Below are 21,396 nucleotides of genomic sequence, written 5' to 3'. Positions count from 1 at the left end.
CCTTTTAAAGGTCCCAGAACCAATTAACAACCCCCACTCTTTTCTTTCTGTCTCGTGCTATAGAGTCACCTTACTTTGTCAAGGAATTTGAACCAAGGGAAGTGTTAAAAGACTCAGATGTGATACTGGAATGTGAGGTCCTAGGTACCCCTCCTTTTGAGGTCTATTGGCTAAAGGACAACAAACCTGTGAGGAGCAGTAGAAAGCACAGAATAAGCATTGAGAATTCCTTGATTAGCCTCCAGGTTTTCAAGTTTGACTCTTCAGATGCAGGAGAATACCAGTGCAGGGTAACAAACGATGTAGGAAGCTGTGTCTGTAGCTCTGAGTTGGCTCTGAAAGGTCAGTACCGCCTGGAAAATATAATAATTTAATTCTGATGTTTAGTTGAGGCTAATACTCACCAAGGCATCTATTCTTTCAATAGAACCCCCACAATTTGTGAAGAGGATTGAGAACATTAGCTCGCTTAGAGGAGGCACAATAGTGTTTCAAGCAACTATTAAAGGTTCCATGCCTATAACAGTCTCTTGGCTGAAAGATAATGATGACATTGTTGAAGACGATAACACCAAAATGACCTTTGTGAACAATGTGGCCACTCTTATGATCAGGGCCATAGAAGTGAAGCATGATGGGAAATATTTTTGCCAGGCTAAAAATGATGCTGGAATCCAAAGATGCTCTGCTTTACTAACAGTAAAAGGTTTGTAGAGCTCACTCCCACCTCCTTAATTTATAGCATCGTGTTTTGCTATCATCTACACTTCAAGTCACCCAGGCTCATATTTGCTCCTGTATTTATCACAGAGGCAGCCACCATCACTGATAAAGCTGTTTCAATTGATGTCACGGAAGGCGACCCAGCCACATTGCAGTGTAGATTTTCAGGAACAAAAGATATTACTGCCAAGTGGCTCAGAGATGGAAAAGAGTTGACATTGGGACACAAATATAAAATCAGTGTTACCGATACAGTCTCTATGCTAAAGATTGTTTCTACCGAAAAGAAAGATAGCGGCGAATACACATTCGAGGTTTCAAATGATGTCGGAAGCAGCAGCTGTAAAGCTAGCATTAATGTCTTAGGTTTGTATTGTGTATCCCTCTTCTCTTAGAGTTGGGTTGGTTGGTGGGTGCTGGCCACAACTTCAATTCTTATTTTCTTTTTATGCCAAAGACCAGCAAAGTGGCAGCCTAATCTAATATATATCTTTTTGGTTTGTCTTGGGTAGATCTGATCATACCGCCTAAATTCACCAAAAAGCTAAAGAAAATGGATAGCATTAAGGGCTCTTTTGTTCACCTTGAGTGCATAGTGTCTGGTTCACACCCAATAAGTATACAGTGGTACAAGGATGGCCAAGAGATAACTGCTAGCGAAAAGCACAAGTATTCTTTCCATGATAACATGGCATTCTTGGAGATCAACCAGCTTGAAGGTGCAGATAGTGGATCTTATACCTGCGAGGCAACAAATAAAGCTGGAAGCAACCAGTGCAGTGCCCATTTAACCGTCAAAGGTTTGGACATCTTGTACTTTTTCTCCTAGGTGGCAGGCTTATTTGCCACGTCGCTTTGATTCTGGTTTTTGTTTATCATTTCAAAATGAATGACCTCCCTCTTTTCCTGGTCTTTCTCCCCACTCTTTGTAGAACCCCCATGCTTTGTTGAAAAGCCACAGTCACAAGATGTGGTACCAGCTGCCAGAGTCCAACTCAAAGCTCTCGTGAGCGGCACACCTCCCATACAAATAAAGTGGTTCAAAGATAGCAAAGAACTCCTTTCGGGAGCTTCTCGCTCAGTTTACAAAGATGACACTTCAAGCGTGCTGGAACTCTTTTCGGCCAAGCCGTCTGATTCAGGGAACTATATCTGCCAATTAAGCAATGACGTCGGGACAACAACCTGCAAGACAACTCTTTTTGTGAAAGGTCTGCACTTTAACATCCCGGGTTATCGGCTGCGATTTGCGCAGCTCAATCCTATGCATGTCTACTTGACTGTAAGTCCCACTGTGTTAGATGGGGATTACAGTAAGTATGTGCATAGGATTGCAATCTACCTTAGTTTTTTTGGTTGGTTTGTGTTTTTTAAAGCCAATTACTATTTTCTAAATAATTATTTTTAATTTTATTTTAGAGCCCCCTAGGTTTCTTCAGAAGCCTAGCCCTGTAGTAGCTTTGAGAAAAGGACAGTCTACCACTTTTGAATGCCAGGTAGCGGGTACACCGGAAATCCGTGTCCTTTGGTACCTTGATGGGAACGAAGTGCTGGACCATGCTAAATATGGAGTCTCGTTTGTAGACAACATGGCGACTTTTAAAGTTTCCAATGCTAAAGTGGAGGATAGCGGGACTTACATCTGCGAGGCCCGCAATGACGCAGGTAGTGAGAGTTGCAGCATTGAACTGAGAGTGAAAGGTTAGTTGCTAAGAATTCCTTTTATAGTTCCTTCAGCCATGCAGTTGGGTTCCTCCCCTTATTTCTGAGGTTGCTTTGTTTTCTTCTGCTACTTTAGAACCTCCCACATTTGTGAGGGAGCTAAAACCTGTGGAAGTAGTAAGAACCTACGATGCTGTGTTAGAATGTGAAGTCACAGGGACTCCTCCGTTTGAAGTGACCTGGCTGAAGAACAACAACGAGATCCGAAGTAGCAAGAAATACACCATGACTCATCAGCAATCTGTTTTTGCCCTTCATATCATGAACTGTGATGTTCAGGATGCTGGCGAATACCAGTGCATTATTTCAAATGAAGGGGGCAGCTGTTCCTGTAGCACAAAAGTCAGTTTGAAAGGTCAGTTCAGTAATCATAGTAGGGAAAAAGCCTAAGAAACATTCCGTTTGTTCCTCTCACCTCCTTTAGCAAATTTTAAACCTTACCCAGGTTTCATTCCGGCTTTTTTATATTTTTAATAAACACAGAACCCCCATCCTTCCTCAAGAAGTTAGAAAACGTCCACGCTGTTTTGAAGAGCTCTGCTGTATTTCAATGCACTGTGGCTGGTTCTCAGCCTTTAACAGTGTCTTGGATAAAAGACGAAAGAATCATCGAAAACGATGACAGCTTCCACATTACATTTGAAAACAATGTGGCGAGACTGAAGATCAGGCATGTTGACCTCGGTCACAGTGGGAGATACACCTGTCAGGCAAAGAATGAGTCAGGAGTTGAGAAGTGTTTTGCTTTACTTTTAGTGCAAGGTTTGTGAGTTTTGATTCCTATTTTGATTCCTCAGTAAGCACCAGTCTTCTGCCGGTTACTCATCGGAAGACTTCAATATATTTGTGTTTTTATTCTTACTCCAGAACCTGCTCAGATCATAGAAAAAGCTAAATCAATTAAAGTTACGGAGAAAGACCCAGTCACTCTAGAATGCACTGTGGCTGGAACACCAGAACTTCAAGTAAAATGGTCCAAAGATGGCAAACAACTCATGCCCAGTAGATATTACACCATGAGCTTTGACAATAATGTGGCTAGGTTCAGGATTGAATCCATTATGAAGGAGGACAGCGGCACATACACCTTTAAGGTCGAAAATGAGTTTGGAAGCAGCACCTGTGAGGCTACTTTGTCTGTACTAGGTTTGTATTTTGTTTGGTCAAAATGGAGCATGTTCTTTTTCAATCAACATTTTAATTGCCTGTGTATTTTTCATGAAGAAGAAAGAATAAAACAAGGAATCTGATGCTACTTGCCTTCTTCCCTCCCTTCTGGGCAGATCAAGCAATCCCTCCTTCGTTTACCAAAAAATTGCCAAAAATGGATAAAATTCTGGGATCATCTATTCATATGGAGTGCAAAGTCTCTGGCTCACTCCCAATTACTGCAAAATGGTTTAAAGATGGAAAAGAGATACCCGAGAGTGCAAAATACAGGCATCTGTGCCATGAGAACACTGTATCGCTCGAGGTTAATTACCTAGAGTTGACAGATTCTGGAAATTATACTTGCAGTGTAACAAATGTTGCAGGAAGTGACTCATGTAGCGCCGTCTTAACTGTGAAAGGTTTGGATTTCTATCTTCTTTCTATAGACTGTATTAAAATATAAGTCTTTTTCAACTTCACATCATTATCTTAATATCTTTGAATGTAGATCCCATTTAATGTTATCTATATGGAATCTTTCTTTTCTTATTAACTTTGACACATGTTTTATTTCTCTTTATTGGTTTGCTGTGGCTTGCCAGGCCATATTTCTTGCTCCGGAACCTAATTAGTTTTCTTTTGTTTCTTAAAACCTTTAGAGCCACCAAGCTTCTTGGTAAAACCAGAAAGTCAATCAGCTATACCTGATTCAACAGTGGAATTTAAGGCATCTTTAAAGGGAACACCGCCTTTTAAAATAAAGTGGTTTAAAGAAGATTTAGAACTTGTGTCTGGACCTAACTGTTTATTTGGGATTGAAGGGTCAACTGGTTTCTTAAATCTTTATTCTGTGGATGTATCAAAAAGTGGAAACTATACTTGCCAAGTTTCCAACGATGTTGGCAGCGATTCTTGTACAACCACACTGAGCATAACAGGTGTGCTAATGTGTTCTGTGTTGCTCTTTTCTTAATTGTCTTCTGCAGTCTTTTGTGTAAATGTTTCTGAGTTACTTTTCTTCCTGCATTGCTAAAACTAGAAGTTAAGCGCCCTTTTAGATTTCTCTCCCCTCTTATTCTATATACCTTTCAACACAATCCCTCTTTTCTTCCAATTTACCTTGCTTTCATTTTTCTTCCGTTTCCCAGAACCTCCAAAGTTCATTAAGAAGCTAGACCCGTCTAAAGTGATTAAACAGGGCGACTCCACACGACTTGAATGTAAAATCAGTGGCTCTCCAGAAATCAAAGTGGTATGGTACAGAAATGACACTGAAGTCCATGCTAGCGAAAAATTCCAGATGTCATTCACAGATTCTGTGGCAGTCATTGAAATGAGGCATCTTGGTGCAGACGATAGTGGAGATTACATATGTGAAGCACAGAACCCTGCTGGCAGGGCAAGCTGCAGTACTAAACTCCTAGTCAAAGGTTAGCAAACATGCCTTGGTGGACTTCCTTCTCTTTGACTAACTGTCTCTAAAAAGATTGAGATTAGCTCATTCTGATTCTTGTATGGCTAAGCTAACTGTTAGATTGCTATAACTGCCCATTGTGGACAGGGTCCTATTTCTCATCTAATTAGCCTCCAGGTTAATTTTAAACAAGTGTTCTCTAGCCTGTGGCTTTCACTCTTTCCCTCAAGAATGTTCAAAGGGATGTGGTGTATTTACTATTATTTATTTAGGTTATTTAATTATTACAATATTTGTATGCCACTATTAAACCAAAAAACCAAAGTGGTCTACAACAACCACATAGTAAAAACTACATTTAAAAAACAAAACAAAACCCAGAGATAATCAATTAGCTATTACAGAAAGATGTTTTCTTAATTACCTGCATAAGCTTGGTGGCAATTATAACCCACTCTTCATCAACGTCAATGAGTGGGGTACTTAAATCAAGGCTGCAACCTTCAGTCAATCAAATATGCACCACAACACTGAGAGGGTGACAAAACTCCTCCTTCAGTCAACTAATCAAATGCTTGAGTAGATGTCAGGGTTGGCGTCCACTGAATCTGCAAGAGGCAGCAGTGACCATCACAGTTCTCTGCCTCTTACAGAAAGGATAAGTAATCAGTCAGTTGGACTACATTCCATGTGTAAGGAGGAGAAAAGGGTTGTTAAATGCATTCCTGCACTCACCCTTTTGGCTCAGCATTCTAGGATGGTCATTGCTTTTATTACTGAAATGACCAATTACCCTATTACGGGTGGGCAACAGTTGCAGCATCTTGCGGGCTGGCTGCCAGCCATTCCCAAGTGCTGGGACTCGCGTGCACACTGAAGATCATTCGGCCAGCCGCATTGCAGGGCGGGATTGCCCACCAAATACACTAAACTGCCCAATCATGGGCATCTTAGTGGGTGGAGCTTTGCTGGCAGACTGGGACAGGCATGCTTCCATTCCAGTCCGTTGGCTACCCTTAAAAAGAAAAGGTGCTTCTTCAGCTGCATGCATGCCTTGGCATTGGAACAGATACATATATGGCAATTCTCACATTATATTCTTATTAAACTAGCAACATATATATTGAGGTAACTTTCTTTAAATGATGCCTGATTCTTTCTTTCATCCTAGAACCACCCATCTTTAGCAGGAAGCCATCTCCGGTAGATACACTCAAGGGTACTGAGGTTAGCCTTGAATGTGAGATTTCTGGCACACCACCTTTTGATATTACGTGGTATAAGGATAAGAGGCAAATACGTAGCAGTAAAAAGTACAAAGTCGCATCCAAAAACTACCATGCAAGTGTTCACATTCTGAATATTGAAGTATCTGACATTGGTGAATACCAGTGCAAAGCTCAGAACGATGTCGGAAGCGACACTTGCGTTTGTATGGTAAAACTTAAAGGTAGGTATTATTTGAGGAGGTACGGTGTGCAATCATCGTTGTCTTTATAAAAATGCGCAATTCTTGTTGGAACTCTTGATGCCCATTGGCTCTTTCCTCTTCAGAACCACCAAAATTCGTGACCAAAATTAACAACCTTACTGTTGTGGTGGGTGAACCAGTAGAGTTGCAGGCCACCTTGGAAGGCTCTCAGCCGATTTCGGTGACGTGGCTCAAGGACAAAGAAGAGGTCATCAGAGAAAGTGCTAACAGGACAATAACATACGTGGAAAATGTTGCCACTTTGCAGCTTGCCAAAGCAGAACCAGCAAGCGCTGGGAAGTATATCTGTCAAATCAGTAATGATGCTGGAACCCGGGAGTGCATAGCAACTTTAACCGTTCTAGGTTGGTAATGACACAAACTTGGCTTTTTATTTTCTTTAAAAGAGAGAGAGAGAGTTACTTTTAAAAGATGGGAAGGCTAAATAACATTCAGAGCCTTGAGGTTGTGAGAGGGGCATGTCATCAGTGTACATGGTGCATTACAGAGTATTGGAGAACAGGTTCTGAAGCAAAATGTTCAGGTAACCCATTGGGGGCTTTGTACTGCTCTGCTCCTATTGGTTGGGCAGTCAGCTCCTCTTCTCTGGAAGACAGATAAGTGGCACTGTGGTGTTTACAGTGTTTCTCAATTCTAGAAAAGAAAAGCCATTAATAGCTTTGTAGTGGCTCCTTTCCAAAGCAGAAAACTGTGGCTTTAGAGAAGTGATTTCTGTAATTGCAGTATTAAGCCATGTGACTAAGGAGACAGTGATATTCACAGGTAGATATTGCTTGAATCTCTTTCCAGAACCAGCTGTCATCACTGAGAAGGCAGAACCAATGAAAGTCACCGTCGGAGACATTTGTACCCTAGAGTGCAAAGTGGGTGGAACACCAGAACTTTCAATAGGCTGGTTTAAGGATGGAAAAGAATTAACAACTAGCAACAAATACAAAATTACCTTCTACAACAAAGTGTCCACACTTAAAATTATTGATTCAGAAATGGAAGACAGTGGCTTATACACTTTTGAGGTGCAGAACAATGTTGGCAAAAGCAGCTGCACAGCTTCCGTTGATGTTCTGGGTCAGTTCTGTTGCTTCTCTTCATTGTATTCCCACCAGAAAATGGTTCTCCTTTGTGGGGTCCTCATTTTCTTTTGTTTACCTCCTCTTACACAGATCGGATTATTCCACCTTCTTTCACAAGAAAACTTAAAGAAACTCATGGTGTACTGGCTTCTTCAGTGATTCTTGAGTGCAAAGTGGCTGGCTCCCTTCCCATTACAGTCGCTTGGTTCCATAATGGACATAAACTCACCAGTGGGGAAAAACATCAAATCTCATTTTCAGACCATGTTTGCAGTTTGCAGATTGGTTCACTGAACTCATCTGATACAGGAACTTATGCATGTAAAGCTGCTAATGTGGCAGGCTCTGATGAAACCAAGGCTGCTTTGATTGTACAAGGTCAGTATTCAATAAGTGGCTAACACTTTGCAGAAATCTTCCATAATCTTTATTCTTGCAAAATTGCATTCTCTTGGTGCCGTGATTTGAGGAAATTTTTATTTTCACTTTATGATTCCTTCATTATCGACTGATCTGTTGTTACTTTCGATGCTTCTTTAGAACCACCCTCTTTTGAGAAGGTACCTGAATCTGTGGATATTTTACCAGGCAAAAGTGTTACATTTTCTGCTGTTATTAGAGGAACACCACCATTTAAGGTGAGGTGGTTTAGAGGCGTCAATGAACTCGTACCAAGTGATAAATGTAACATCTACTTGGAAGATTCGGTCACAGACCTGGAGCTGTTTGATGTAGAGCCACAACAGAGTGGAGAATATACTTGTGTTGTGACTAATGAGGCTGGCAAAGTGTCTTGTACGGCACATCTTTCTGTAAAAGGTTGGTATAGGTTGCACTTTTTCGGTTTGGATTGTTTAGGTGTTTGTGCAGCGTTGATGCCAATACTTGACTTCTTATTGCTCACCAGAACCAGCCGTTTTTGTGAAGAAGCTCAGCGACCATTGTGTGGAGCCAGGCAAATCCATAATTCTAGAGAGCAGGTACACTGGTAGCCTTCCGATTTCAGTGACATGGAAGAAGAACGGCGTAACTTTAGGCCAGTCCGAAAAGTGCAGCATCACCACAACAGAGAAGTCATGCATTCTGGAAATTCTTAACAGTACAAAGGATGATCAAGGAGAATACACATGTATGGTTGAGAATGAGGCTGGAGAAGATATCTGTGAAGCACTGGTATCCACTTTAGGTCTGTCTTTAGCGCCTTCTTAATAATATTTTTTTATTTAAAAACCTCATTGTTTCTTCATTGTAGCGTTCAGGTGCCATTATCCTAATGCTGACTCTTTGTGTCCCCAGAACCTCCTTCTTTCGTCACTCACTTGGGACCTCTTGAGGTGTCAGTTGGAGACTATACCACTTTGCAATGCCAAGTTACTGGGACCCCAGAAATTACAATATCTTGGTTCAAAGGAGATACAAAATTAAGATCTACTCCTGAGTATAAGATGTACTTCAAAGATAATGTTGCTACACTTATTTTTAACAAAGTGGATGCCAGTGACAGTGGGGAATATATTTGCAAAGCAGAAAACAGTGTCGGAACGGCCTCTTCAAAGGCTGTCTTAGCAGTTCAAGGTGATTCTTTTATTTGGGATTGGTTAAAAACTCATACTTACAGATCTTTCATTCTTTAAAAAACGTTTTCACCTGACCAGATGCCTGCATAAGCCGTATGTTTATTGCATGCTTCTTTTCTTGCAGAGCGAAAACGCCCACCTTCTTTTGCAAGGAAATTAAAGGATACAGAGCAAACTGTTGGCTTCCCAATCAAATTAGTTTGCCGTCTAAATGGGTCAGAGCCTATTAGTGTTACATGGTATAAGGATGGTGTGCCTTTAAGAGATGACTTTAATGTGCAGGCCTCTTACATAGATAACGTGGCAACTCTTCAGCTGTTGCAAACTGAGATGAGTCACACCGGACAATACTCTTGCACAGCGACCAATCCTGTAGGAACTGCTACATCTAGCGCTAGGCTCACAGTCTCAGGTTAGTTTCATACCGACTCTCTTGTTTTCATCTGTTACGTTCAACCACTCTTCCTAACCTCTAAAAAGATTTTACAGTATTTAGCTTTACCGCGTCCGAAAGAAATCCAACCGTTCCTCTTCATTTTATTCCCCAGAACGCAAACAAGCTCCCTCCTTTGATATCACACCCGAGTCCAAAGATCTTCCTGTTGGAGAAAGTGCTGACTTTGAGTGTCATGTTACTGGAGCCCAACCTATACATGTAACGTGGGCTAAAGATGGCCGCGAGATCCGTACAGGAGGAAACTATGCCATTACCTTTGTAGCAAATACAGCCCATTTGAGAATTCTGAGAGTAGGCAAAGGAGACAGCGGACAGTATACTTGCCAAGCTAGCAATGATGTTGGGAAAGACTTTTGCTCGGCTCAACTTAATGTGAAAGGTATTTGAATTTAAGTTGACTGATCTTTTATGCAGAAAAGGGATTTTCTTGGGATTTCTTTTGCATAGAATTCTTTGTTTCTAAAAAGAAAAAGGCAGACCTCTTTCAAATTAACAAAAATTCATAGGAAACTATCTGTAAGTATTTAAGATCCAAACTATTTTCTTCTCCTTGCTGTGTCTTGAAACCCAAGTAGAGCAAAAGAATAATGTTTGCGCTCATAGAAATGTGATGGATTCTTATGACAAATTACACGCGCCGGTTGTGATTTACAGATACCCACGTTAAATGTAGCTTTTATAGCATTCTTTGGTTTTTGCCGTTGTAAAAGTCGAGGCAGATTTGATTCATTTACAGTTTATGTATAATTTACATTCTAAAAAATAGTTGCATGGGAAAATATACATAGATAGCTTGATCCATTAGCAGGGATTTACCAAGAGTTTTGTACACCTCTCTAGTAGATGTCAACAAGTTGAAAGGGGAGTGGGGAAATAGCAATTGGCCTCTGCACTCGTGCACCTGTCAGGGATGTCATCTTAGCATCCCACCCCCAGGCTGAAATTTTGAGAGGGCTTTGAGTGCCAGTCAACAAACAGATGAGATGGAAGCAGATGGAATGCCTGGGCACAGATAGGCTCCTTCCTCCCCTCCTCCAGATTATTGTACCTGGGAGAGGCTTATCTCATAAGTATTACTTCTCAAAATAGCCATCTGTTTTGCGGAGCACAGGTGCAGGAGAAGAGTTCTCCTATGTTGAGTCTGGGTGCTAATTTCCCACCAATCTCCCTTCTTTGTAGTGGACTGGCGTTAAGGGAGGCATGAGGAAACAAAGGCTGTATTTTGCTGTGTTTGCTGTTCAGTGAATCAGTGCCATGGCTTATTTCAGCAGAAATGTCAGAATTTTTTCAGTTGTTGTTTTTTTAATGGAAGTTTCTCATACACTTACTAATTTTTGTTGTTATCCTTCTTGATAATACCATATTATGATTTCCACTGCAATTATTTTTTTTGCATGTTCTTAATTGTTCTTATTCCTCTCCATATTGAATGCCACTTTCCTTCCGGCTTCTCAGAACCTCCTAAATTTGTGAAGAAACTGGAACCATCAAGAATGCTGAAACAGGGCGATTCATGTCAACTTGAATGCAAGATCAGTGGTTCCCCAGAAATCAGAGTTGTGTGGTACAAGAATGACCACGAAATCCATGCTAGCGACAAGCACCGTATGGCATTCAGTGACGGCACAGCAGTGCTGATCATTGTTGATGCTATCCATGAAGACAGTGGAGATTACATTTGTGAAGCTCTTAATTCTGCTGGCACCGCAAGCTGCAGTACAACAGTCACAGTGAAAGGTTAGAAGCCAATGTCTACTCTGACTTCCTCCACTCTACCCAACCCTTAGGAGCACTGGAAGGTGTTTTGTTTTTTTCCCATACGGAGTCAGACCATTGGTCCATCTACCTCAGTGTTATCTTCACTGACTGACAGTGGCTCTCCAGGATTTCAGTCAGGACTCTCTCCCAGCCCTACCTGCAGATGCTGGGGAGTTGAACCTGAGGTCCTCTTCATTCAGAGCAGATGCTCTACCAGTGAGCTGCAGGCATTCCCCTACTTTACCCTTAAATGGTTGGATGATAATGCTATAATGCTGGGGATGCATAGTCAAAAGTACTGACAAAGGACTGAGATGTTTGAAATCCAAAGACTCCTCGACTGTAGTGAAAATGGTGGCAGTGCTGATGAGGAGGTCAGGCACACTATGCAAATAGATATAGTAAAGCAGTCTTGAAAATTTTAAGAGCGGGAGAAACAGTCTTTGAGGATCAGTGGCCCCTCTAGCCTTTACCTATCACTGGCCTGTGTCAGAAATTACAAAACTGTGAAGTAGCACAGGAAGGAAAAGAGTAAAATCTATTATTATTATTATTATTATTATTATTATTATTATTATTATTATTATTAATCAGTGCTTTTTTCTGGGGAGATGCAGGGGTACACATACCCCTAAACATTTTGTAAATCTAAGTTTGGCCTCATTGAGGGGCAGTATTTCAATATGAGTAGGAAAATGAGAGTACCCCTAAGCATTTTTTTAAGGAAAAAAGGCACTTGTTATTATCAATATTCCCTGCCTGTTTCCTTGACTAGACTTAAGGTGGCTTACAGATAAAAATAAGAACCACTACCAACACAGAAAAACAATCATTAAAAAACAATTAAACATTGACAGAATTAAAGCTATATACATATCTAAACATCTGTTAAACCCATACCAATAATTACCATAAAAACAACACAGCATCAGCCCTTTCACTAAAAGCAGTCAGTTCCCAAAATCCTGTTGGAACAAGAAAGTCTTCACCTGCTGGCTGAAAGACAAGAAGCAGGAAGCCAGCCTAGCTTCTCTAGGGAGGGAGTTCCAAGAAAAGTCTGGGAGCAGCCACCGAGAAGGCCCTCTATTCCCTGAAAATTCAGTTTACAGGCAGTGAAAGGTTTAAAGATAACCTATGCCTCAGTTAGGATATACTCCTTGAGCATCTGATTAATAGCTAGGAAGTTGACAAGAAGAGGCAACAGGTGAACGGATCAAAGAAGTGGGTGATAATGCAAGATATAAGGTTACAAGAGTAGGAGGACCAGTTTTCTCTTGTGTGTGCCAGCTACACAATCTGCCAGGTGATTGTCTGTTACTTCCTAGCAACACTCTATAGTTAGATAAGACATAAGATGTGAATTGCAGTTGCAGGGGACAGTGGGGAAAGAGTTACAGGATTTCTTCTATTTAAAAATAAAATAAAATACAGTACTTATAGGGATAAGGAGGAGGACCGTAAGAAAATAAACCTTTGGCCATGGAAGGTTTAGAGCATGTGTTTGAGGGTGTCAGTTTGAGAATAGCAGATGTGGGAGTGGAAAACGTTATGCGGAGGTACACACCCATGCTTATTAACTGCATTTATTTGGAAAACTCAGTGCCACATGCAACAGGAATTTGTGGGGGGGATGACAAAGTTTCCAAGCAAGACTTTGCAGCTTTAGAAATAGAAATGACCTAAAATTGACCTGCTATGCACTTGGGAGAACTAGAGAAAGAATCTTCTTAGGCACCTAAATGGGGATTTACAAGCATACCTTCTGCCTTCTGTTTCTGGATGTCTTGCCCCTGTTAGCAAGAAACCCTTCCCAGGAGTCCCGTTACATGTCCTCGTCTCCTTTCTTTTATAGAACCTCCCGTTTTTAGCAAGAAACCCAGCCCCATAGACACACTCAAGGGCTCCGATGTCACCCTTCAGTGTGAAATAGCAGGCACACCGCCATTCGAAGTCGTCTGGTTCAAGGACAGAAAGCAAGTCAGGAGCAGCAAGAAGTTCAAAGTGACAACCAAGAACTTCAGTGCCAGCGTCCACATTCTCAACCTCGAAGCAGCAGACCTTGGGGAATATCAGTGCAAAGCCACAAATGAGGTCGGAAGCGACACTTGCTCTTGTGCTGTGAAGTTCAAAGGTTAGTGATGAGTGCGACCGCGGTGCAAAGTCTGCGGGTATCCTTTTCTTTGCGTTTCTTTTGCGGCTTCCTCTTACCGTAAGGAATTCTCTTCCCTGCCAGAACCTCCTCGGTTTGTTAAGAAGCTGAGCGAAACCTCCACCTATGCCGGGGAACCCACAGCACTGCGGGCCGTAGTAGAAGGCTCCCAACCCATTTCTGTCGTTTGGCTTAAGGACAAAGGCGAAATAATACGGGAAAGTGAAAACCTCAAGATTTCCTTTTCGGATAACATCGCAACTCTTCAGATTGCAAGTGCTGAAGCCACCAACAGCGGGAAGTACATCTGCCAGATTAAAAATGATGCTGGAATGAGAGAATGCGCAGGGCATTTACAAGTTCTAGGTTGGTACAGGCACTCATCCCCTTCTAAAGAATTGAATCTTGGCTGCCTTGGCCATTGCAGCCAATTTGCTTCTTAAGTCTTGGTTTTCTTGAAACTCAAGTTTTCTGGATTGTCTCCCTCATTCCAGAGCCGGCTGTGATTTTAGAGAAGCCCGAGCCCATGACGGTGACCTCTGGCAATGCTTTTACTCTGGAGTGCACGGTGGGTGGCACTCCAGAGCTAATTACCAAGTGGTTTAAGGACGGAAGAGAACTCACCAACAGCCGCAAGCACCAAATCAGCTTTTCCAACAAGGTGGCGACACTTAAAGTTCTCTCCGCAGACATGAATGACAGGGGATTGTACACTTTTGAAGTACACAATGAAGTGGGGAAAAGCAGCTGCTCTTCCTCCGTCGACATTTCAGGTTAGCTTGGGATCTTTTTCATTTCTCACTTGCCCTTCTCTTCTGTCGTTTCTCCTCTTAAAAGTTGGCTCTTTGTTCCCTTTTCCTACCCAGACCACGTCGTCCCTCCTTCTTTTATAAGAAGATTGAAAGAAACCTTTGGCGTGCAGGGCTCCTCGGTTGTTTTGGAGTGCAAAGTTGCCGGCTCCCTTCCTATTTCAGTCACTTGGTTTTATGGAGGAAATGAAATTTTCCCAGGGGACAAATACGAAACCGGCTTTTCAGATAATGTCTGTGCTTTGAAGGTGAATGCTCTGGACTCATCTGATACAGGTCCCTACACCTGTGCTGCCCAGAATGTAGCCGGTTCTGACGAATGCAGTGCCTTTTTGACAGTGCAAGGTCAGTAAAGGATAGACAAGGCATCCGTTGCAAATCTTTCCCGTGTGTGTTTATCTTGCTTTCTTGACAACCTGTTTTATACAGATGTTAGCTACCGGGCACATTTGCGTTAACCTTTTAAATGCTGTGTGTAATTCTAGAACCACCCTCTTTTGCAAAGACGCCAGACCCGCTGGAGGTTTTACCTGGAATGAGTGTAACGTTCAGGAGTCTGATTAGGGGAACTCCTCCATTCAAAGTGAACTGGTTTAAGGGGAGTAGAGAACTGGTGCCAGGGAAAACGTGCAACATCACCTTGGCAGATTCATCTGCGGAGCTGGAATTGTTCGAAGTGGGACCACTCCAGACCGGAGATTACACCTGCCTTGCCACAAACGATGCTGGCAGTGCTTCTTGCACCACACATCTTTTTGTAAAAGGTTTGTCCAAATGCTATTATTATGGCATGTACACATGTTTAGTGTGCGTGCACGTCTGTGTGATATACACACACACATAGAGAGACACCCATATAGCAGTTCTTGGTTTAACCACTTCTTTCATATGACTTTATCTTAGAGCCTGCTGTGTTTGTGAAGAAGCTGAGCGATTTCAGCATAGAACATGGGAAATCCATAATTCTAGAAAGCACATTCAGTGGAACTCCTCCACTCGCAGTAATGTGGAAGAAGAACGGCTTAAACATCACACAGTCTCCAAAATGCAATATAACCACCACAGAAAAATCAGGCATTCTGGAAATTCTTAATAGTTCTACAGAAGATGAAGGAGAATATATCTGTGAAGTTGCAAATGACGCTGGGGAGGATGTATGTCACGCCCTGGTATCAATCATAGGTGTGTTGCTGTCTTAATAGTTGGTTAACCATTCTTCTACTAATTGCCATCTTCTGGTGCACTTAGATTGACTGTGGGTATTGACTATGATTATTTCTGCTGCAGAACCACCTCATTTTGTTAAGCACTTGGATCACTTGGAGGTGACCATCGGAGAGCCTGCAACTTTACAGTGCCAAGTGGCTGGAACACCGGAAATTAAAGTGTCATGGTACAAAGGAGATACCAAACTAAGATCTACACAGGCTTATAAAATGCACTTCAAGAACAATGTGGCTTCCCTCGCTTTCAGCCGGGTAGAGAACGCTGACATTGGCGAATACGTCTGCAAAGCAGAAAACAGCGTTGGGTTTGCTACTTCAATGACAACAATCACCATCAAAGGTGACGGCTCTTTTTAAAATAATTGACCATTGTCATATTACACACAATGTTTGTGTGTAATATGCTGAAATGTGTGACCCACTTGAATCACAGGCATGGTGACGGGGCTCTCAGCATGCCCACAAGCTGCTTGGCTGAGCTGTAAGGAGACTGAGATATCTCTGAGCTCTTCCTGTGTCTCCGTGCAGCCTTCCTTCCTTTCCCCAAACCCTGCAAATTACTGAACTTGCATGAGTTTGAAAGGGATGGCTGGAGAAGGGTATGGGAGGCACACACAGACCTCCTACTCCCTGTGTGTGCCCATATAGGTGTGGGGGGCATGAGGGGTTAGGAACAGAGAACATGGCTCTGTTTATTTTTATTGGAATTCTCCACATGTGCAGGGCATACTGGCCCAGGTATTCTTTTTAGTCTTCTTGCATGGCCAGTTATCATACCCTGCAATTTATTTTTTTGCAGATGTTAAACTTCCTCCTTCATTCACGAGAAAACTGAAAGACGTGCAGGAGACTCTTGGTTCTCCTATAGCCTTTGACTGCCGCATTGTTGGCTCTGAGCCGCTTGAAGTGTCTTGGTCAAAGGATGGGGTGCAGCTGAGAGATGACGACAACATTCAAACCACCTTCTTAAGCAATATAGCGACCCTTCAGATCTTGCAAACCTCCATGGCTCATGCTGGCCAGTACACTTGCACAGCTCACAATGCTCTTGGGACTGCTTCTTCCAGTGCCAAGCTCCTACTCACAGGTTTGTAAACAACTAAATCCGAAGTTGTTGCATGCTGGTTCAGTTTTAAAGAACCTGAACAAGTCACAGGGCCGTAACAACAGACTAAGAGTTTGCTGTTTGAAGGGGAGGCAATACGTCCTGCCATGCCTTTTCACTTTTTGATTTTCTTTCTTTTCCTTAGAACACCTGAAACCACCATTCTTTGATGTGAAGCCTTTGCCCCTTGACGTTGCTCTTGGGGAAAGTGGTTCTTTCAAGTGTCATGTCACAGGTTCAGTGCCAATGAAAGTCAGCTGGGCAAAAGATAACCGTGAGATCCGCCCTGGTGGCAATTACAAGATTACACTGGTAGAAAACACTGCCACACTGACCATTCTTAAAGTAGGCAAAGGTGATGGTGGACTGTATACTTGTTATGCAAGCAACAGTGCTGGGAAGGATTCTTGTGGCGCTCAGCTGAGTTTCAAAGGTAATTTGATGGAAAGTGCTGTCATTTCTTCTTCTTCTTCTTCTTCTTCTTCTTCTTCCCCCCCATTTTGTAAAAATAAAGACATGTTTGAAGCTTCCAGCTAAAATGGGCACAAGTGGGTGGCATTCTGTATCTAGAGTAGCAGCTGATAAAAATCTTCTTGAAGTTATTTTCTTGAGCATATTAATACCACACTGGGGTTTTCGTTTATTGCTTACAAGCCTGTTTAAAATTAGCAGCCTGTGGAAATTTATTAGGCCATAAACAGACTGAACATAGACTCTCCTTTTAATATGTGACACTTGAGTTGTGGTATCATGTTTTCCACTGAAGTGCGATTAAGCTGGGAAATCTGTGGTCCAGAATAAGAAAAAAGACTTGGTGTTTATTTGTGCGATAAGAAAATACAGTGTTGTATCCAGTCTTCTCTCTCCATTGATAGAAGGCTCTTGGATCCACTGGAGGCTTCCATCAGTGGAACAGGGAGGGAGGTGACGTCAAGCAATTCTCCCTCCCCGCAGTCCACAACCTCTCATACCACCTTTCACTATGTTTCAAAGGATCCCCCAACCCTCTGGAACACTTTTGATGGGTGCCTGGGGCTGCTGATGGGAGGGGAAATTGCAAACATTTCCTTCTCATTCTTCCAATGGAATCTTCCACTCAATCAGTCCAGTGGAGGGACACCACTGGATTGCAACCCTGCATTTCCCTAGCCTGGCACAGTGCAGTAGTGATGGTAGATGTCAATTCCTGGCTGTCTCCATGCATTCTAGGAGGAACGCAAGGATGGAAGAGGAGCAAAATGTTGCTGGGGTAGTGAGCAATATTGACAGCCTCCTTCTTAAAGTTGGAAGGGAGGCTCAAGCAAATAGATCACAGTGTGGGTTACTAACTCTGGATAAAGTATTTGCAACGGTATGTGCACAAGAGTTCCGCTGGATCAGATCAAAAGGTTCTCTAGTCCAGCATCGTCTTTCCCACAGTGGCCAATCAGATGTCTCTGGGAATTCCATAAACAGGAGATGAGGGCAATAGCTCTCTCCCACAGTTTCCCTCCAGCCATTTCTATTTGGAGGCTTGCTGCCTCTGATCTGATCCTGGAGGTAGCCTACAGCCAAAATGACTTCCATCCATTGAGGGCCTAATCATCTGTGGTTATATTTATCTTAGTGTCTTAGTGTAGTGTTGCATATAATGGAGATCATTTAAATTTTACAAGGAGGGGCTGATAGAATCCCCTGTGCTTCCATGTGTGCTTCTCCAGTCTTTTTATCATACCACCACCATGAAATATACTTCTGAGGCAGATGTGGTTTGAACTGTTCTTGAGTGCTCTATGGCTTGACTTGTAAGGGATCAGTTTGCTGCTGTAGATTGACCGTAAACTCTTTGCCAGTACACTTTGATAGCTAATATAGATGACACACATTCCTGAGATCTTGCAAAATTAACACAAGCAATTTTATGTATTCGTTTTCTTTCCTTGTTGTTGTTTTTTAATAGAGCCACCGAGGTTTATTAAGAAGTTAGACTCCTCCAGGGTTGTGAAAGAGCACGATTCGACTAGATTTGAATGCAGAATAGGTGGCTCTCCAGAAATTAACATTGTGTGGTACAAGGGTGAAACTCAAATTCATCCCAGTGACAAATTCAGCATGTCGTTCATCGATTCTGTGGCAGTCATTGAAATGCACGGTCTGAGTGTTGAAGACAGTGGAGACTACACTTGCGAAGCCCAAAATGCAGCGGGTAGTGCAAACAGCAGTACTTCACTGAAAGTGAAAGGTCAGAACCTGCTCTTCCTTTGCTTTCTCTACCCTTCCTGTTGTAGAAGGTTGCAAGGGCTTGCCATCTTCTACTAAGCAAGCCAATATCAGTTTCCATTAAAGGCCACTAGTAGGCCCCTTTATTTGGGATGGGAAATTTCCTTTGCATGTCTCTTCTCTCCCATTTCCTTGCAATCCTTCATTCTTAATGGTGTGCTCTCTGTTCTTTCAAACGTTGCTCCTTTGCATTTAACAGAAATCCAAACCTCCTCTTTTGTAGCTCCTCCTGTTTTCCGCAAGAAACCGCGGCCAGTAGAGACTCTGAAAGGTTTCGATGTTCACCTTGAATGTGAGCTTCAAGGCACTCCTCCCTTCCATGTTTCATGGTACAAAGACAAAAGAGAAATAAGAAGCAGCAAAAAGTACAAGATTTTGTCTGAGAATTACCTTGCTAGCATTCACATTCTCAACGTTGACACGGCAGACATTGGTGAATATAACTGTAAAGCTGTCAACGATGTAGGAAGTGACACTTGCATCTGTTCTGTGATGCTGAAAGGTTGGTAAAAGACTTTCCATTGCCATGTTTTCCCCGGCCCCTCCAGGTTTTTAAAATCTTACTCTCTTTTCCATCACTTACATATTTTCCACCTCTTGATCAGGACCCCCAAGGTTTGTGAAGAAACTTAATGATACCACTGCCGTTGTTGGGGATCCAGCAGAACTGCAAGCTACGGTAGAAGGTTCTGAGCCAATTTCTGTTGTTTGGATGAAAGACAAAGGTGAAATCATCAGAGAAAGTGAAAATGTCTGGATGTCATATTCCGATAAAGTTGCCATCCTTCAGGTTGTAAATGCAGAGCCAAGCAACACTGGGAAATATACCTGCCAGATTAAAAACGATGCTGGAAGTCAGGAGTGTTTTGCTACTTTATCAGTTCTAGGTTGGTATAGAGTAAAAACAACAACAACACAAAAGCATACGGAAGAATAAATATTTTAACATATTAACATCTTATTTACAAATGTGACTCGTTTTGCATCTTATTCCAGAGCCAGCATCTATAGTGGAGAAACCAGGACCAATGAAAGTCACAACTGGAGATTCTTGTACTTTGGAGTGTACAGTAGCTGGGACACCAGAGCTGACTGCTCGATGGTTCAAGAACGGACACGAGCTCTCTTCTGACCACAAATACAAAATCACTTTCTTCAACAAAGTAGCTGGGCTTAAGATTCTGAATACAGGAGTAGAGGACAGTGGAGAATATACGTTTGAGGTGAAAAACAATGTAGGCCAAAGCAGTTGCAAAGCATCAGTCCAAGTTTCAGGTTAGTTGAATGACTTGAGAATATCCCATCTGCATCTTGATATATGGACTTATCTAATTCAGTGATTTCCTATACTGCTTAACCACTGAAATGTCCAAGTGCTGTACGATCAAACCAGACAGCGGATAAAATAAATTTAAGTGAATGATTAAAGATGGAAAGCTTCCTTAAAATGCCTACTGAAATAAGAAGGTCTTCAAAAAGCACCTGATGTTGAACAGAGAGTGGGCAGCTCTAATGTTGGCTAGGAGAGAGTTCCACATAATTGGACCCACAATATGTGGAGACAAGGAGAAGCCATGGACATGCCTCTAAAATGAAGAGAGTGCATATGCCTGCTTTCAAGATCCATCTCAAACTTCTTATGCCAATAAATAGTTTAATTATTGTTAAGCCCTTGGGAACCTATTACTTTTTTTAACTAAACTTAACATGCCATAATGTTTCTATCTTTGCTTTGTGCTCCACAGATCGCATTATACCACCTTCATTCACAAAGAAGCTGAAGGAAACACATGGGCTCTTGGGTTCATCTGCTGTACTTGAGTGCAAAGTAATTGGGTCACCTCCCATTTCTGTTTTTTGGTTCCATGATGGAGAAGAGATCACTAGTGGAGAAAAGTATCAAGCAACTCTTACAGATAACACTTGCTCTTTAAGAGTGAATGCTGTTCAAGAGTCAGATGCTGGAAATTATATTTGCACGGCAACTAATGTAGCTGGATCTGATGAATGTGATGCATATTTCATTGTCAGAGGTAAATACTGAAACTTAGGTAGATAATAAGAACAGGATATCAGGGGTTGTTTTTTTTAAAAAAAAAAACATGTTCCTTATATTCTTTATATCTTTTGTAAATGCAGCTGCTTGCCTTTCAACCATAACTATGTTTCATTAACCTCTTGTTACGTATGTCTAGAACCTCCATCTTTTGTGAAGAAACCAGAACCTCTGCAAGTTTTATCTGGGGCAAATATAACTTTCACAAGTATCATTAAAGGAAGCCTTCCCCTTGATGTGAAATGGTTTAGGGGTAGCGTTGAACTATCCCCAGGACATAGATGTAACATCTCTCTGGAAGAATCAGTGGCTGAACTGGAGCTGTTTGATGTACTCCCAGCCCAAAGTGGAGACTATACTTGCATTGTTAGTAACGAAGCTGGCAAAATCTCTTGCACAACCCAACTCTTTGTAAAAGGTTTGT

The 21,396-nt window shown here is 42.0% G+C and overlaps 1 protein-coding gene across 1 annotated transcript in view; it reads left to right on the top strand.

Moving 5' to 3' along the window:
• TTN (titin) overlaps positions 1-21,396 on the top strand; it is a 285,564-nt gene that overhangs the window by 84,551 nt on the left and 179,617 nt on the right. Inside the window, exons 56-92 of the mRNA XM_083403724.1 lie at positions 64-342; positions 428-706; positions 811-1,089; positions 1,236-1,523; positions 1,656-1,934; positions 2,143-2,424; positions 2,522-2,800; positions 2,929-3,207; positions 3,313-3,591; positions 3,729-4,016; positions 4,257-4,535; positions 4,746-5,027; positions 6,183-6,461; positions 6,566-6,847; positions 7,293-7,571; positions 7,667-7,954; positions 8,117-8,395; positions 8,484-8,762; positions 8,873-9,151; positions 9,278-9,565; positions 9,702-9,989; positions 11,066-11,347; positions 13,221-13,499; positions 13,602-13,883; positions 14,012-14,290; positions 14,384-14,671; positions 14,812-15,090; positions 15,230-15,508; positions 15,614-15,892; positions 16,352-16,639; positions 16,803-17,090; positions 18,597-18,878; positions 19,140-19,418; positions 19,522-19,803; positions 19,913-20,191; positions 20,662-20,949; positions 21,112-21,390. Of these exons, the coding sequence (XP_083259850.1) occupies positions 64-342; positions 428-706; positions 811-1,089; positions 1,236-1,523; positions 1,656-1,934; positions 2,143-2,424; positions 2,522-2,800; positions 2,929-3,207; positions 3,313-3,591; positions 3,729-4,016; positions 4,257-4,535; positions 4,746-5,027; positions 6,183-6,461; positions 6,566-6,847; positions 7,293-7,571; positions 7,667-7,954; positions 8,117-8,395; positions 8,484-8,762; positions 8,873-9,151; positions 9,278-9,565; positions 9,702-9,989; positions 11,066-11,347; positions 13,221-13,499; positions 13,602-13,883; positions 14,012-14,290; positions 14,384-14,671; positions 14,812-15,090; positions 15,230-15,508; positions 15,614-15,892; positions 16,352-16,639; positions 16,803-17,090; positions 18,597-18,878; positions 19,140-19,418; positions 19,522-19,803; positions 19,913-20,191; positions 20,662-20,949; positions 21,112-21,390 (10,425 nt within the window). The remainder of the gene's footprint in view (positions 1-63; positions 343-427; positions 707-810; positions 1,090-1,235; positions 1,524-1,655; positions 1,935-2,142; positions 2,425-2,521; positions 2,801-2,928; positions 3,208-3,312; positions 3,592-3,728; positions 4,017-4,256; positions 4,536-4,745; positions 5,028-6,182; positions 6,462-6,565; positions 6,848-7,292; positions 7,572-7,666; positions 7,955-8,116; positions 8,396-8,483; positions 8,763-8,872; positions 9,152-9,277; positions 9,566-9,701; positions 9,990-11,065; positions 11,348-13,220; positions 13,500-13,601; positions 13,884-14,011; positions 14,291-14,383; positions 14,672-14,811; positions 15,091-15,229; positions 15,509-15,613; positions 15,893-16,351; positions 16,640-16,802; positions 17,091-18,596; positions 18,879-19,139; positions 19,419-19,521; positions 19,804-19,912; positions 20,192-20,661; positions 20,950-21,111; positions 21,391-21,396) is intronic.

This window comes from Podarcis tiliguerta (genome assembly GCF_965153285.1).
Source record: "Podarcis tiliguerta genome assembly, chromosome: 1".
In the NCBI taxonomy this organism is placed as follows: Eukaryota; Metazoa; Chordata; class Lepidosauria; order Squamata; family Lacertidae; genus Podarcis; species Podarcis tiliguerta.
The sequence above is the reverse complement of the archived record's forward strand: the minus strand, read 5'-3'. Positions and strand labels throughout refer to the sequence as shown.